The following is a 17,877-nucleotide window of genomic DNA, read 5'->3' as shown; positions in this document are numbered from 1 at the left end:
CCACAAATCAACTCAAGAAGCTATTTTAAAAGGCCAGGGAGACAGCCTGTAGATAAATGCACTTGCTTGTACAAATCTGATAAATCCAGTTCTCTTCCCAGAACCTGGAGGGAGGAGAAATAAGTCCCCAAAGTTGTCCTTTGACATTCACATGTGTGCCATGATATGCATGTATCCGTACTTACATGTATGCACACACACAAATAACATTTAAAGAGGTTATTTAAATGCATAATGTAAGCATACCACAGCCATATGTGGAGAATTATATTCACACCAAACAGGTACCACAAGAACTCATGATACTATTTTTTTTTTTTTTTTTAATTTGTTTTCCTTCTACCCTGGCTTTTGACTTATATCCACACATACATTTGCATGGATTTGTGCGCGCGCGCGCGCGCGTGTGTGTGTGTGTGTGTGTGTGTGTGTGTGTGTGTGTGTGTGTGTGGTGTTGGGGGTAGAATCTATCTGTGGTCCTGTGGATGCAGGTCAAGCAGTCCACCATCAAGTTATTCCTATGTCCCCACAATTTCACATCTTAGTTGCCAGTCAGTAAAAGCCATGTGTAGGTACTCCAGGTCACAGCGCAAGGACCTTAGGTGACGTGGCAGTGTTTAAGGTGATATGGTCTGGTACAGTCTCATTCACTCCATCCACAGGTTGGTGAACTTACTCATCTTCCCTACATCTTTATAAAATGTTTACCAAGAGAAAAAATCCCCCAGCCTCATCACGTTCTGACTGCTAATTCGTAAGAATGGGGCCATGTCTGCAGTGAGTCTCCTGAAGCTTTTTTTTTTTTTTTTAAATCAGACACTGGTTGCTCTGAGGGTCACAGGTTAACCCCCATCCATCACTAGTCCTGTCACCAGCTACCATCAGGAGCCTACCCCTCTAGTGACCTAGAGCCAAAAACAGCTTCTTTTCATGTGACATTGGAATTAATTGGGTTGGGGGGGGGGGCAAGAATTGTCACTCTGACCAAATGGATACCTTTCCCCCCAGATGTTCTCCTCCCACAAACTCTTCTTTAATTGAATGAAACTGATCTCCACAGAGCTACCCATGTGTCATTTCATCTTCCCGTTCCATGTCACAGAAGGTTCAAAGTCTGGCTCATAGGACATGAAATGTGGCTTGTATTTAGTAGTGAAACCCAGCAGACTTTCATCAAGTTATACAAAGGGGCCAGGAACAGAGACAAATGCTCCCTTAAAATGCATCAGGTAGATTTTATCTTAGATCCATCTCAGTTTTCCTTGTTAGCAGCAGGAAGTCTGATCCACTCGGTACATCCCTCATCAGCTTGTGTTCTTCCCCAATGCCACAGCTCGGAGGATGAGAAGCTGGGCCCTGATGTATCATTGTACAGAACAGATCGCAGTCACGGCTGTGTGCTGTCCTATTGTTCAAGGTGAAAGTCACATGTCATTTCCGGCGCGAACACATGCATTTCTCATAAAATCAACCCCATGGTAGCTGAAGATGACTCAGTAATGCCGTCACAACTAACATATATGTGAAATGAACATGTATGAACATATATGAAATATGTACAACACGTTGGTTAGCTGATGTATCATTCTTCAGGTTCCATTGAGAATCACAGTTTCTATACAATGGTCCAGAATCAGTCACAGAACACTGTGGGTGAGAGGATGCTGGGTAGGATTGCATTGTTAGGTGTGAGTAATTGTCCTAATGTGCCTGAGTTGTCCTATATATTAGAAGAGTAGTGGTCAGCTATGTAAAATCATAAATCCCAGTTTGGTTAAAGGTGTCCTCCATATCCTCTGTAAGCAACATTACTAGGCTAAAAGCAGAGAATGGTATTTCCAGTGCTGAGTCTCTTCCTTACTGTTCAATGCCCAAGTCTCAATCATGACAACAGTTAAGCTGGAGAAATGGCTCAGGGGTCTTCCAGAGGACCAGGGTTTAGTTCCCAGCACCCACATGGTGGCTCACAACCATGCGTAACTCCAGTTCTAAGGGACCAGATGCCCTCTTCTGGCCTCAGTGGGCATTGCACTCATACTGTGTACATATATACAGGCACAACACCCACACAGATACAATTTTTAAAAATTGCCAAAGCACATTTTGTTCAAGTTTTAATCCTGAATCTCAATTAATGCCTCTTTGTGTAATAAAAATGAAGAAGACCAACTTCTATACATGCATGTGTACATGCATGCATGTGTGATGTACTGAGTTATTCATGCAAGAGAAAGCCAGAAAAAAAATGAGTAAAACCAACACAAGGTTTCGTCTATTTTCTTCAACAGCTTCATATTTATAATCTAGAGTCCTTTGGAGTTGACGCTCTCTATACAGGAGACGTTTTAATTCATTAAAGGGAAATTGAGATCATTTCTGCCTCTGTAATCAATACTATACATACAAACCCTCTGCCCTTTAAAACTTAAGTAGCCAGGGCTGGTAATAAAGTGGTCTACTACAGGGGGTGTTAAAAGCAGAAAAGCTTTGTAACACCACACACACACACACACACACACACACACACATACTGTGGAAGAATTAGTCCCACTCCTGGGTGTGTTCTTCTGACCTCCTCCACTTATACATTTATTACATGCTTAGACAGTGAACAGCAGGAGCCAATACTCCTGCAGATGCCTCTGAGGCCCAGAAGAACTGCTTAAGACACAGCATGAATCTGCCAACTCAGCATTTCCTGAGTGACTCCTACACGCCAGGGACTGTACCACTACCACAGCAGCAACGATGGCTCGGAATCATACTGATGCTTAACGGATTTTCCTGCCCAAGCTGACCTCTTTGGAAATGCCACTTAGACACAGAACAGTTGATAACCAAGAAATCCAGAAGATCTCTCACACCAACCATCCAAATTCTTCATGCTTTGTGCTTAAAAGCACATGCTAATTGCCGCTGTCAATTCCAAACACTTCACTTAGCTGAGTGACTCAACTTTGTAAAATTCGCTATACTACTCACAAAACACAAGCACCTATTCAATGCTGAGCATGAAGCATAGTGAATTAAAACCGTATTTGTCGTCATTAAAAAATATGATAGGGCCTTTATGATGGTCATTATAGCACCTTCTGAGGGAACACGTTAAAATGTCCTCCAATAAAAGAATCTTCCTCGGGTAGTGGTGGCACAGGTCTTTAATCCCAGCACTTGGGAGGCAGAGGCAGGAGGATTTCTGAGTTCGAGGCCAGCCTGGTCTACAGAATGAGTTCCAGGACAGCCAGGGCTACACAGAGAAAAAAACAAAACAAAACAAAAAAGAATCTTCCTGGCACTTGCTTATGTAGACCAGGCTGGCCTCAAACCCACAGAGAGTCACCTGCCTCTGCCTCTCTGCTTCTCTGCTTCTCTTTGCCTCTCTCTCTCTGCCTCTCTGCCTCTCTGCTTCTCTCTGCCTCTCTCTACCCCTCTGTCTTGAGTGGTGGGTTTGAAGATGTGTGTCACACACCTGGCAAAATAAAAAGTCTAAGCATGCATCCACTCTGGTTGGAACTGGGAGGGGGTGACTGGCTGTGGAGTGGGTGTGAGAACTAAGGTTGCTATGATCTGTGTTATTCATCACGCACTGATGGGAGAAAACCCAGCATTCCAAATCCTCTGAGAACAGGAGCCTTTCTGTGATCTCTCCTACCAAATGTCTACCAATGGTCTCCCCAAACAGGGACTGGGTCTCTTCGGTACTTCCAGACCCATGTGTTTGAATTTTAAAACACAAAATGATAGTAATAATGCCCACAGTAACAATTGCCACATCAACTCCAGACCAGCTTCCTGTCGACGCTTTAGATTTTGCTACCCCTAAGAAAATGACATATCTGGTCACCAAGTTTGTCAGTTTGGAAAAGCTAAAGAAAAACTGAAATTTCTGATGATTGGCATTCTTTTCCACTTCCTCAGTTTCCCCAGTTAGTTTCCAAGTGACCTTGTGAGGAACATGCCCTGCATGGGGTCCTTTTCCCAGCAGAGGGAGACTCAGAGTGGGGAGGAGACTGAATTTAATTTCTATATCAACAACTTAGGAGTAACACTCCTTCGCCTATGTCACAGGTACTCAAATTCCATCCCAGGCAATACAGTCGCTCAGTCTGCAAGCACTCCCACCTCCCCAAGTTCTAGCAGGATTCCCTCTGGACAGGACTCTAATGCTATAAAAAAAAATCTTACAACACTACAGTCAAGTCTGGTCCAACAGAAGACTTTAGCAGAAAAAAAGCTTTAAACAGTGTTTTCCAGAAAGACAACGACGCCATCAATCCCAGATGAAACGCTATCTTTCCATCCACTAAGTATGGTCTGGATGTCCCTAAAGCTAACTTAGAAAACAGTGGTAGACATTGAGCAGAGTGTCTATATCACTGTCCTCTAAAGCATGTGACTGCATTTGAACACACTTTCCGGCTCTTCCCTTGGCACACAAACTGAAAGCCGTCAGTAGACGGCAGGACAGGATTTTCTCCAGATTCTGATAACTGTGGTCTACTCTGGGGATGAAACAGTGTCTGTCACTCTCTGAGTATTAGGACAAACAAGTTAATATTTCTTTCTCTTTCTTGACTTTTTGCAGATCTGAACAGAGAGAGAGAGAAGAAAGGAGAGGATCTGACAAGGTGCAGCTGAGTCCAGCTCAGTCAGTGAGCGTTATCCAATGTTCAGAGTTGCTCAGTGTCCAGTCACAGCACAACACACACACACACACTCACACACACACAAACATACACATATACACACTTACACACATACATACACAAACATACACATACATACTCACACACATACACACTCACATACATATAAACACGCACATACACACATACATACTCTCACATACATATATACACATACACACACCTACATGTACACACAAACATCATATATACACACTCATACATACTCTCACATATACACACTCTCACACACATAAACACATCCATTCACACATAACATTCATATAAACATATACACACAGACATATACACATACATACTCATATAAACATATCTACACCTACATACACACATACACACTCGCACACACACATACTCAAACACGCATAAACATACATACACACATATACACATACACACAAGCTTCCACTGTCATTCACTGTATAAGAACTCAACTGAGAAAATCAACCTCAGACTGAAAACAACTGCCTCTACCAAAGGCCTTTGAACCATTGTCTTCCCACAGATGCACTGGCTTTTTATTCTAATCCCCAAAACAAAACCTGTTGCCTTTTCTTGAATCCCAAGGCTTCCTCAGTCAAGCAATTTTGGGAGAATGTTGGGGGAGAGGACTGATTTTGGAGTCAAGAAAAACATATTTGAATTCCAGCCTGGCTGATCCACAGTGTGTGGCTCTCAGCAAGTCACCCAATTATCCCCCAGCCTCACGGTTCCATCAAAGCTGAAAGTGCCGATGTTGGATGGGTACCAAGAAGCCTGTGTGCTCCAAGCCTGCAGAGGAGTCCCTCTGAATCCGGATCTCTTCCTCTTCCCCTTCTGGGGGACAGAATGAGCATCCGCCTTCCCTCCGGTACACAGAGCATTTACCTTCATGTATATATAATACACTCCTGACATGCCCCGCTTCACCCCTAGGAAGCACCAAGTCTCTGAGGTCCAGGGTATAGAGGGTGCTGGAGGAACATGGGATTCCTGGAAACCATCAGAGAGCAGCCCTAACGTTTACTCCAGACCCTCTCCATGTGAGCTCTGCAGACTCAGGTGCCACCCTCAGCCCATGACCCTTTGCACTTTGGAAGGACATGTCATACCGTGTTCATAATGGCTTTGGGGATCCTATTCTGATATCTTGGTGAATGTTCTTGGTTATCCATAATAAGAAAGCCCACAAGGAGATAAGTCTGCCTTAATTGAGATCTTAACAGAGTCTTCAACACACGGTAGTGAAATCTCCCGGGGCCACTTTAAGATGGAGTAGCAGTGGCTTCTCACATTCCTTGAGGATGGCGGAACTCCAAGGACAGACTGACTCGGGCGGCCCAGAGAAAACAAACACCACCTCCTGAACCCCATGAAGGCTCTTTCTCCGTCTCTGCTTTTCAGTTGGATTGCAACACACCAAGAGGGACTTCGGGGACTGACAAAAGGCAGGTTCTGATAACTCCAGCTTTCCATACTACCGGAGACAGCCATCACTTTCCCAGAAGCCTGGTGTACCAAGGAGAGCCCCTGTACCCTGTTTCCACTTCGCACCGATGGAGTGGCAATAAAGGTGGCACCATGGTGCTCGCCACACTGTTCTGTCAGTAGAAATCACTTGGTGCTGTGAGCAACACCCACTGGGGACCCAGTGAGACATGTAAGCGAAAGCACCAGACAGCTAGGGTAGAAGTCGCTTCACACACACACACACACACACACACACACACACACACACACCACCCACCACAGCTTCTCTGTCTCTACAGAAGAGGGTCAAGGGTAAGGATTCATGGGCTAAGACCTCAAGAAGCTACAGAGCTGCAGGGCATGGTGGTACGTGCTCTTAATCCCAGCACTAGGGAGGCAGAGGCAGGCAGATCTCTGTTTTTGAGGCTAGCCTGGTCTATAGTGTGAATTCCAGAACAGCCAGGGTGATACAGTGAGGCTAGCTTAAGAAGAAGGAAGAGGAGGAAGAGAAGAAGAGGAGGAGGAGGAGAAGAGGAGGAGGAGGAAGAGGAAGGGGAAGAAGAGAAGGAGGAGAGGGGAAGGAGGAGGAGGAAGGAGAGGAGGAAGAAGAAACAGAGGAAGAAGAAGAAGAGGAGGGGAGGGGAAGGAGGAGGAGGAAGAAGGAGGAAGAGGAAGAAGAGGAAGAGGAAGAAGGAGAGGGGGAGGAAGAGGAGGAAGAAGGGGAGGGGGAGGAGGAAGAGAAGGAGAAGAAGAGGAAGAGGAAGAAGGGAGGGGAAGGAGGAAGAAGGAGAGAAGGAAGAAGAAACAGAGGAAGAGGAGGAGCAGGAGGAGCAGGAGGAGCAGGAGGAGGAGGAAGAGGGAGAAAGGGAAGAGGGAGGAGGGAGAGGAGGAGAAGAAAGTGAGAGAGAGAGGAAGGGAAGGAGGAGGGAGGAGGAGGAGGAGGAGCAGCTGCTGCTGCTGCCACAAAACAGCTAACACTCAGCCTCCAGGACCAGCTGACTCCCTCACTGGAATCACAAAAATCCTGAGCCTGCTCTGCCAAGTCAGCACGCCAGGCTAACCCTGGCGAACAAGATTTATGAATGGGAACCCTGTCCCATAGGTCAGTGTAGCATCTTGCCCAAGGCCTGTTGTGAGGGCCAAGGCATTATTTTAGCACTCATTATTATTTATCAGCTACTATAATTTTCTTAGCCGAACTCTAGCCAAGACGGAAAAGCAAAGTGGAAGTGTCACATGGTGTTGTTCCTCCCCTCAGAAGAAGCCTCCTCCCCAGCCCAGGAATCTGGGCCAGGTCTAGCTTCGAGCAATAGAATGTGACAGAGTGATGTGGGAATTCCAGAATGCAGGCCTTCAGACACCTTGCAGACACCATACAGTGAACTGTAGGAAGGTTCCAGCCTCTGTGTGAGAGAGCCTCAGCTGCACCACTGAGGAAGGAAAGGCCACATGGGAGGGGACCCCAGTACCAAGTTCTCAGGGAAACTGCCATGGACTGTGGCTGTCCAAGAGACTCAGGCGAGAGCTAAAGGAAACTACCAGCAGAGAGGCCAGAAGTCTAACCTGCAGCATTCTGAGAAGTACCCGGCTGACATGGGCCACCAAGTGTGGGGGCAGCTTGCTCTGCTTACATCGATGGAAGATACAAATAGCTATTGGCCTCTGTGTGTGAGGATAAAGGTGCCACCCATGATCACATCAAACACCGGAGAAGAATCCCTAGTGTTCTGGAGGAAAAGGATGCTGCCTGGGATTTGGAGTCTCCCAAGGAGAATTCAAGTGTCACATCCCCACCAAGCAGTGGCTTTGGACAATACAGACATCATGTATCAGCATTTTTTATCTAGCAGGTCCAGAAGTCAGTCACCAAAGTCAAGGACACTGACCCCAGCCAGGAAGACCAAGGCAGGGAGTCTCCATGGTGAAGCAAACCGTCAGTGAGTCTTCAGAGAGCATCTTCCAGGGCCCACTGGAATGTCATGGGGTTAGACCACGGTGCTCCAGGTGCCCTGGGTGGCTTATAACTTGACCACGATCAGTGATGAACTAGGAAGAGGGAGGCTGAGTGCCTTGTGAAGGAATATGGGTTTGGGGACACTGTTAGCTGTGTTGTCTGAATTTGCATTCAATTCTGGCTTCTAGCTCCCACCATTCAACCAGCAGAGCACACCAGCTCTTAGAAGGCAAGTTGATTTAGTCACATTGGCTGGATACACTTGGCTCTGCCCTTGGTGCCTAGGTATTTCCTTTGTCGAAATCCACTGATGGGATTTCTGGTGGGAATCCTATGAAACTGTTTCCTTCCCACCAGTCTAGACATGATTTATTTAGTGTCTGTTCCAGATCAACACCTGGGTAGTTGCCTCCCACACGTCCAGGCCCCGAGAATGAGCCCTAAGTTGTGGTCCCCAAGGATGCCAGGTATATCAGCCTCACCCAGAACTTGTTAGAAAAGCAAGCTGTCAGGGATGAAGGAGATAGATCAGGCGGCAAAGCGCTTGCTGCACGATCCTGAGGACTTTAATCAAAGTGCTCTAAACCACTGAGCCATCTCTCCAGCCCTAAAGTTGCTTGTGATTTTCTCAGCTGGCTAACGAAATCCTCTTGTGCTTTAAAATGATCAATGCTCGGGTCCTACCAAAAACATGGAGTAAGCTAGTTAAGGGTGCTGAGACAGTAAGCGGATTCTTGTGGCTCCTAAAATTGACTAACAGACAGCCCAGGCTGAGGACCAGGGCTGTACAGTAACAAAGATTCTCCAGCAATCCTTTGGCGGGCTAAGTCCTCATCGGGGTTTTGCTGAAAGTGGTCTCAAATTTGGGTGATTTTATATTTGTGTATATAATGAGAGCCAAGGCTTTTTGGTCAGCCCAGGTTCACTTGAGGCCTCTTTCAACAAAAGAATCTGGTAATTGTTAAGAGCTTTGCCTCTGTAGGCTACAAGGGTGGGTCTGTGGCTTGAAAGGAAATCCCATGTAGACCCCACCCATGCAATGGGAGGACAGACCTGCTGACATGTACCCAGGAGCAGTGTGTATGTCTGCGAACAGACTCTAAAGTGCTGGCCAGGACTGTGGCATTTCGAGGCCAGAGTACAGACACAAAACATACTGGCCTCCCAGCCAGAGGGAGAACATAGGTTCTGGCAGCCATTGTACCAGGCAGTGATACCTCTCTGTGCATCCAAACATTCTGGAAAATGGCATCGAGGGCCTCCAGGGTTCATTCTAGTGTTTGGATGCAAAAGCCTCACAGAGCTTCATTTCTTGTTAAATCTTAGCTAGTTAGTGCTGTTCTTACTATGCTCCATTAAATCCATGCTAAGACATCGATCATTTGATTAGTTATGGCTTCCTTAGGACGACATCTGTCTGCTTTGACTAGAGGGCTGAGCTAAGCCTGGGTCTGTGTAAAGAGACTAGAAATAGGATGCAGGAGTCCCACTGGCCATAAGACCTATGTGGGAGCCAGGAAAGGCTTGGGGTTAGCCTGCCCATTGTCTCTTAATCATACAGCCAAAGGCCATGGCTAGGGTGTGAGGGCAGAGGAACTGGAGCCTGGTACTGGAGATGACCACAAATCCCTCACTAAATCCATGTCTCTCCATTTTGAATGTGACAATAAAAAGCACCTGGGGATTTTGAAAATGACCAATTCTGATATCCTGTGTGTGTGTGTGTTTGTGTGTGTGTGTGTGTGTGTGTGTGTATGCACGCGCGTGGTGCGCATGTGCACATGCACGCACATACTGATACTGTTGGCTATAGAACATATATTAAGAAGGGTGTTGGAGTGTGTTGTGAGCATGTCCAGGGTAGGGGTAGGGTGGAGAAAGGAACCAACTTGAGCTCAAACCATAGATACAGATTTTAAAAAAAAAAAAAAAAAAAAAAAGATTCAGTGATGTGGGCTAGAGAAGTGGCTCAGAGGTTAAGAGCACTGGCTGCTCTTCCAGAGGACCCAGGTTCAATTCCCAGCACACACACAGAGTGGCTTACAACCATGTATAACTCCAGTTTCAGGGTCTCTGACACCCTCACACAGAAATCCACGCAGGTAAAATACCAGTGTACATGAAATAAAAGTAAATATATAAATATATAAGCAAAGAAACAAATTCAGAGATTATAGTTTTATTATCAGTTATTGTCTGGTTCTTTCTTTGCGTTTAATGTTTTAATCTTAAAAAAAAAAAAACAAAAAAAAACTGATGTGTGGGGCTGGAGAGAGAGATCACCAATTAAGAGCGCTGGCTGCTTTTCCAGAGGTCCTGAGTTCAACTCCCAGCACCCAGGGTGGCTCACAACCATCTATAATGAGGTCTGATTCCCTCTTCTGGTGTGTGTGAAGACAGAACACTCACATATATAAAATAAGTAAATAAACCTTTTTTTTAAAAAAGTGGTGCGCGTGCGTCTGCGTGTCAGCCCTGTGTGGGGTACGTTCAGAGACTAGAAGAGAGCTGTGATCTTTGGGAGCCACAGGTGGTTGCAAGCTGCCCAACCTGGGTACTGAAACTGAGCTCTGGTCTCAGAGAGAGTAACTGCTCTTAGTCACTGAGTCATCTCTCTAGCCCTTAATTTTCTCTCAATCAGTAACTGAGAAAATAATCACACGTGTTTATGGGGTAAGGTGTGATGTCCCACATGCACACAGCTATTGGGAACAATCCCATTAAGTAATCCCAGAGGCCCAGCGGGCAGGCGAGAACACATGAATAAGCATGAATTAAAGCATCCGTGGCTCTCAGGGGTAGGTGTCCCTGAGAGGGCTGTGTGGTGACCTACTCATCTATCCTCTCCAGCAACATTTCTGAAAAACGTCGACACAGGCTCTTCCCCAAAGATGAAGGGCACAGGCAGCTAACACACAGACAGTGCAGGTGTGAGACGCCACGGGAGGCTGCATACGCAGGTCCCAGGAGGGCAGGGAGAAGCCCTCATTCTGTCCGGTGCTACCAGGAGGAGCTGCCCTGCTGCCCTGGGTCTCCCAGGTAGGGAGGTAGGGGTTAAAAAGGAGACCAATGATGCCCGAGGTGGCCCAGCACTAGGAAGGAGGGGCAGAGTTAACATAGGTGGGACAGAAGGTGAAGGAACCAAATGACAGATTAAATCAGCACCATACAACATGGCTATTCCAGAGAGGAAACCCAAGGGCTCACAGGAAAAACGAATCTTCTCAACTCTATCTTCATGGGCTACTGAGCAGCTATGGCTTTTAAGCTTTTTGTTTGCTTGTTTTTGTTTGTTTTTAGTTTGGGGGGGGGTTGTTTTGTTATTTTGAGACAGGGTTTCTCTGTGTAAGCCTGGCTGTGTTGGAACTCACTCTATAAACCAGGCTGGCCTTGAACTCACAGAGATCAGTCTGCCTCTACCTCCTGAGTGCTGAGATCAGAGGTGTGTACCCCAGGGAATTAAGGTTCTTAATTTAACACCTTCCCCCACGAGCTTTAATGGAAGACAATCTCATGATTAAGGAGATGTTGGGAGGGTAGCTCAGTGGTAGAGCCTTTGTTGAGCTGCTGAGAGATCCTGGATTTGATCTCTACCACCACAAACTACTACTGTTGCTATAAATGTAAGTAGGTATCACGGTTTACGGAGAATGGATGGAAGTGCTCAATCAATGAATAGCTGTATCTCTCCCCTTTGTCCGTGTGGAGAAAATGCACAAATGCTTCAGAAATGTAGACTGCGGGTTGACCTTCAGGGTGTCATCCTGGGTGTGCCACTGGCCACTGGAGCTGAGAAAATATCTCTACTTCTGAAGCTGAGCCTCATGGAGCTCTCGAAATAAACGTACGTGTGTGTGTGTGTGTGTGTGTGTGTGTGAGAGAGAGAGAGAGAGAGAGAGAGAGAGAGAGAGAGAGAGAGAAATGACAAGATCGAGGAGTCTCCCTCTCAAGGAGGACATAGAAAACAGAGGCAGGAATCAGAAATGATCTTGAGGCATCCAGGTTTGCAAAGGCGGATGGGAAATGCCCAGAAATTCTTGACATCCCCCCCACCCCCACATCCGCCCAGCAACAATGCAGGAAATCTAGTTCACTATCTTCAGCAGACTGGGTAGAACCATTTCCTTAGTGAACACCCCCCCACACACCCCTGACAGTGCTGCATGCTAAGTCAGAGGCTTCTCTCTCCCTCCCGTTCCCCCAGATACTCCGTTCCTCCCATTTCCTTCAGTCTGGAGTAAGGTCCAGCAATTTAACCACCAGTACTCGGCCTCACGGCAATCCTGGAAAGCATCTGGCAGGGGCCACGTCTTATAAGCTAAATCCAACACAACATGGTTTTCTTTTTTATGCTTTCAGCTGCTCGTGGCATAATATATTTCAACTTAAAATAAAGGGAGCCTGCTGCGATCTTCAAATATCCTAACTCCCTCTATGCACAGTATCAAGTACATTGAAAAATGGTTCTTAACCTGCGATGACCGCACAGCACCCAGTGTGTGCTGAGCCAAACCCTGCTCACTAGTTCCCGGCTTCTTGAATTCTCTTTTTATCCCCAGGCTCTCCTCTCTCTCACACAATTAAAAGCACAGAAACCACTTGCTCCATTTCTTACTCTCTCTTAGCTTCACAGCACAAGTCAGGATAGAGACCAGCCACAATTCTGTTGTTTTACACCACACCATTTCCCTCAGGGAGCTGGGGGGGGGGGAGTGTCACTATAAAGCCTCTCCCCCCCCCCCCCCGCGGGGTGGATATATCACTTCAAGTTCTACATTATATGCATTCAAGGATTCAGAAATGCCCCCATAGTTTTTGGAGAGAAAAAAAAAAAAAAAGTAATTACTTGGTTGGTCTATTAGAAGTCACAAAAATAGGTTTAATTATTAAATAAGAAGTTTAGTAGCCTTGTTGTAATCTGGAACAGTTTTAGAACACAGCTGTTTAAAACAAAACAAAACCAAAAACTAATAAATAGTAAGTTTTTTTTTTTTTTTTTAGCAAGAAATACAGGGTAGGGGCTTAAAGTGACAGACATCCTCAGTATGGGTAGTGTGAGTTAGTCTCTGTTATAGTCACACATTCTGCTAGTGGCTGAGGCATTCTGGATGGCATCCTCCATCAGCCCACCCACCCCTGCAAAAGTAAGCCCACTAAAGACCAAGTCAGTTGGCTGGTCCTGTGCAGTCTACAGAGAGAAAGATAAGGTGTGATCCCTGAGAACAGCAGCAAGCTAGCTCAGCAGCCAGTATCAAAAGGCTTAGCACCCATTAACACGCATAAGAATGGAGGAAGCCTGGAAGACGGAAGGACCCCATTCTGTTTGCTTTGTGGAATCTGTTCACTGAATTTCATGGTTGAGAAGGAGACTTTGGAAATCAGCCATCTTTAGGCCAGGTGGCTGGGCCACACCTTTAATCCCAGCACAGGAGGAGGCAGAGCCCAGCCTAGTCTACAAAGCAAGTTCCCGGACAGCCAGGGCCACACAGGAAAACTCTTGCATAGAGAAAAATAAAATAAAAACAAAACCAAACAAAATCAACTGTATTTTCTAATCTCTCCATTTTTAAAGGAAAAATGCCAGTGGGGGGATCACTTAAAAAGAAACTATATAGCCTATTAAAGACTTTTCAACCAGAAAAAAAAGTAATGCTGCACTAAAACTATTTTTTTAAAAAGAAACCCTAGTTCACAGTTCATCTGCAAGATGACTGATCAGTTGGAAAACAACATGGACCCATAAGAGTCCCAAATAATGACCATCCTAAAATATGAAAATTTCAGAAAAGCACAACTCTGTAAGCCTTGGAGGGAAAAAAAAATAGAAATGACTATGTAAAACTATATATGAGAAATGCATTCTATTTAATTTGGGAATAGGTATTATTATTAATTATTATTAGTTGTGTTGTTCGGACTGACTTTAAGTGGCTCCGTAGCCAATGTCCATGCTTGGTTATTAGAACTCACCACCCCTCTGCCTTAGTCCTTGAGTTCTCAGGACACCGACATGGCCCTCACACCTAGCTGCTATTATTTGCATAATTTTTATTTTAACTCCAAGTTACTATTGGGAATATCATCCCCCCCACACACCCTAATCCCACAATTTAAGTATTTCTAATTAGTTCTACCTAACGCTAAATGTCAGCTGCTTAAAGAAAAGTAAGGGAGGACAGGGGAGGGGGAGAGGGAAGAAGGAAGGGAGGGGAAGAGAGACAGAGACAGCGAGGGAGGGAGGGAGAGATGAGCGAGCACACGAGAGCACGCTGGTGTGGTGCTAATCAAGGGTGTGGAGCTAAACAAGACTGACCTTTTATAGAGACAGTCTGAGTAGTATCGAGTGGTCTCGATAGCTACAGAGAGGGCTTGAAAGTATGGTCGTTATGGCGTTGGTAACTAATAAATATTGAGGCTATAACACCTGATGGGGCTCAGCGCCTGGCTAGCGGCGCAAAGCGACTCCGTACAAAATCCCGTACTGCTTCAATCTGCCTCTGCGGATAAAATTGCACTTAGCTAAAATCAACCATATTTTAAAATTAAAAAGTAAAGGTAACGTGTGTAAAGCAGAAAATCCAATAACACGTGTGTTTTTCCTTCTGTAACTTGGGGGTTTGCAGTAATTTTTAAAGCTATATATAATAAATCAGCATTTAATACTGGTTTATATAATAAATATAATAAATTTTATATAATAAATCAGTATTTAAACTCTCTAAGCGGTTATATTTTCATATAAGCAGCTCTTCAAAAACATTTGTGAAACAGAAAAATACAATAAATCGTTTAATATCATTATTTTAGAACCTAACCAGCCCACGTCGGGTTCTGGCTTTGCCATTTCAATCCATTTTAACTATAAACCCCTGGTTTACTTTGAAACGAAGTACAGTCTTCGCATTCCAAAAGGCTCATTTTTACTACCTTTAAAATCCTTGCTGCCTTTCCTTCTGAGGCCATTACTATTGTACCTGACTCTTCATTTTCTATGTTCTTTCCCAACCACGCTTTAAAGAAACACGCTCTGCTCTGGTATCCGTCTCTGTGCAAAGGGATCTCACATGACCCTTCGCCCCTCCCGCCTGCAGATCTGGAATTAGAGTTCCCGGGTCCCTCAGGTTTTTTGACTCCTGGATGACAAGGGTCCCCACATTAAATGCTCCTAAAATCTGCTGGTCCCTGAGGTCCCCCACCCCGCGCTTTTCACTTCCCAGCGAAGGCTGATTTAGGAGGTGCGCATACTTCACCCACTTCTTAAAACAGCTTTGGGTCTAAACTGTCAGTTTTTTGTTTTTTTTGTTTGTTTGTTTTTTTTTTTTCTAGATTCATAACCTAAAGGTAGGGCTTAAACTTCCAAAACTTGAAGACTGGACCCTAGGCTGCCGGGTCGCTTTGAGTTACTCATTCCAATGACCTGGACCGCACATCCACCCCGCACCCTTGGAGGCCCCACTCGGGAGACTGCGCTCAGTGAAACTGCGGAGAAGAAACCCCGGTCCCCAACTTCCTCCAGTCGGTCCCAAGCGAGTACGGGAATCAGAGCTGGCCCTTTTCTAGGTTCCATCTGCTCGCCGCAGGCACGGGACCCCTCCCAAATTTGTCCTCCTTCTTTGCTCTGGTGGAGGAGCCAGCTCATCGCTAAGGACCCCTTCTCTGTCCAGCCCCAGGCAACCTCTCTGACATCTAACTCGCTCCAGCTAGTCCTTGAGGACTCAGCCGCAGCCTGGGAGCAGGCTCTGGATGCAGACAGGTCCACCCATGTGGTGATCCGCACTCCCAGAATCTAAGGAGTGAGCGCCTACCCGGGAGCCGGGCAGGGGACTAGCGGCTGTGGCTACACCCGACAGGCAATCTGGCTCTGACCCCAGCGTGGAGCTAAGGAGAGTTTAAGAGGTGATGCCAACTTCCAGCGGCGCCCACTGGGGGAGGGAAAAAAAACAAGTTGTGTGTCCCGAGGCGTACCCACTGCTACAAGTGTCCCCGGCTCCCCCGGAGCTCGCTTCCCGGGTTGTAGTCTCCCTCCCTCGGACCACCCCGTGGCTGCCCATCACCGCCGAGCTCCAACTCGTGGTCCCTGGCGCGCCTCACCTGTGAGAAGCAGACACCCGAGCAGCGCGCACGGCAGGACCGCGGTGTCCCAGCAGCTGACCATGGTGAGCGCGACTCGGCCTGCTGGCTCGGTGCCCGCGCTCTCCGAGGCCGACGGCGCAGCCGCCCGAGCCGGTCCCCTCCGGCTCCTGCTTGGCGACGCGAGAGCTCTTCTCCGCGTCTGCAGTCGAGGGGGTGGGGGTGGGGGTCCTCGCTGTCCCGCGTCCGCTAGCCGCTGCGCTTGAGTCCCGGAGCCCCGCTCCGAGCAGCCGCCACCACCACTGCCACTACCTCCGGGGAGTGTCCGCCAGCGCGCTCCGAGCCTCCCGAGGACCTCGCTGAAGCGCAGCCGAGGGCGGGGGCGATTTATAACTTTCCCCAGCCCACTTCCTACCCCGGCACCTCCTTCCAGTGACGTCAAGGGGTCCCCCACCCCTCATCCGCCTCCCCACCTACCCTCTTCTTCCTCCCGGAGGGGCGGGGGCCGGAGAGGGCGGGTGGCCTGGGGGGCCGGAGTGCGCGTGCGGTGGCGCTAGGCGCGCGGGTCCCCGGGCAGGTTCTCAGGTTCAGGGTCCTTGCTCCGTGCCCTGCTGCCCCCGCCCCCTCCTGCCCATGGCTCTCAGGAAATCCTTGCCCAGCTCCCTCCACCGGGCTTACTCAGCTCTGGTGACCGCCCGAAACTGAGGAGGGGACCGGCTAAGTGCACCGCCCTGCCCCCGGGGCGGGAAGTCTTATCCTAGGGAAGCTGGCCGCGCCCCCGCGACGGTGTCCCTGGCACTGAGGAACGAGACGCAGTCGAGCCCTCTCCCGAGCGGTCCCGCCGGTCCCTGACCCCGCCAGACTGTTCCCAGACAGCGAAGGAAGGCGCCAGAGACCCTCCGCTTAAGGCACTTGGACCCGGAGCGTCCGAAGGAACCGGACGCCTTGCCAGGCACCTTCGGAAAGAGCGCGGGGCCGCGCGGGTCCCAAGGGAGGGGAGTCTTGTGTCTTTTTCGGCTGCATTAATGCACCCGCCCAAGCCATTTCCTCAACCCTCTGCTTCCTAGAAGCAAAACAAGGAATAACATGTTACCTTTTTAAAAAGCCAAGGCGTGAGACACGCTCCTGCAACTTGTAAGGGCCAAGAACTTGAACTCTATGTCTGAAACGCTGGATGGAAAAGAAATCTTTTTTGGTGGAAGCCGGCTAGCCAAAGATGACTGACTCGAATGTTCTTGGAACAAAAACGGGTGAAATTAACTTGAGACACTAGATCATTTACGATGACACTAATTCCACGTTGTTCCCCAATTATGTATCCATTAACTGGAAGGCTGAAGTCGTCCCGGCCTCCCCGGAGCAGCCCAGTCTTGTCCCTGTAAATACGCAGGTTTGAAAAATAGCCTCATTGTAACCTGCCAGATGCCCGTGATAAAATGGCTCCTAAATGCGACCAGAGGCTTTTCCTGAAGGACTAGACTAAACCTCCGGTAGGGAAGGTTGCGCAACCCGAGTTGCCTCATTGCTAAGAGAGTCTGGGCCACCACCCCCCGCAGCTCTACTAGGGCACCGGGAGCCTCTGAGCCAGGGCAAGCGAGATTCCTCTCTCCTTCGTGGTCAAGGAGAAAGGAAAAGCCGCTATGAGCCGCAGCTCACCTGCGGACTTCCCCACCCGGTTCTGATTTCTCTACAGCCCTG

The 17,877-nt window shown here is 47.6% G+C and overlaps 1 protein-coding gene across 2 annotated transcripts in view; it reads right to left on the bottom strand.

Moving 5' to 3' along the window:
* Flt1 (fms related receptor tyrosine kinase 1) overlaps positions 1–16,603 on the bottom strand; it is a 161,927-nt gene extending 145,324 nt beyond the window's left edge. Inside the window, exon 1 of one of the 2 annotated variants that reach the window (XM_076923906.1) lies at positions 16,201–16,603. In XM_076923906.1, the coding sequence (XP_076780021.1) occupies positions 16,201–16,264 (64 nt within the window). In that variant the 5' untranslated portion in view covers positions 16,265–16,603. The remainder of the gene's footprint in view (positions 1–16,200) is intronic. The other variant, XM_076923905.1, reaches the window with a different exon arrangement.
* Between the last annotated feature and the right edge of the window lie 1,274 nt (positions 16,604–17,877).

The sequence above is a fragment of the Arvicanthis niloticus genome, chromosome 24, assembly GCF_011762505.2.
Source record: "Arvicanthis niloticus isolate mArvNil1 chromosome 24, mArvNil1.pat.X, whole genome shotgun sequence".
In the NCBI taxonomy this organism is placed as follows: Eukaryota; Metazoa; Chordata; class Mammalia; order Rodentia; family Muridae; genus Arvicanthis; species Arvicanthis niloticus.
This window is presented reverse-complemented; position numbering and strand designations above follow the sequence as displayed.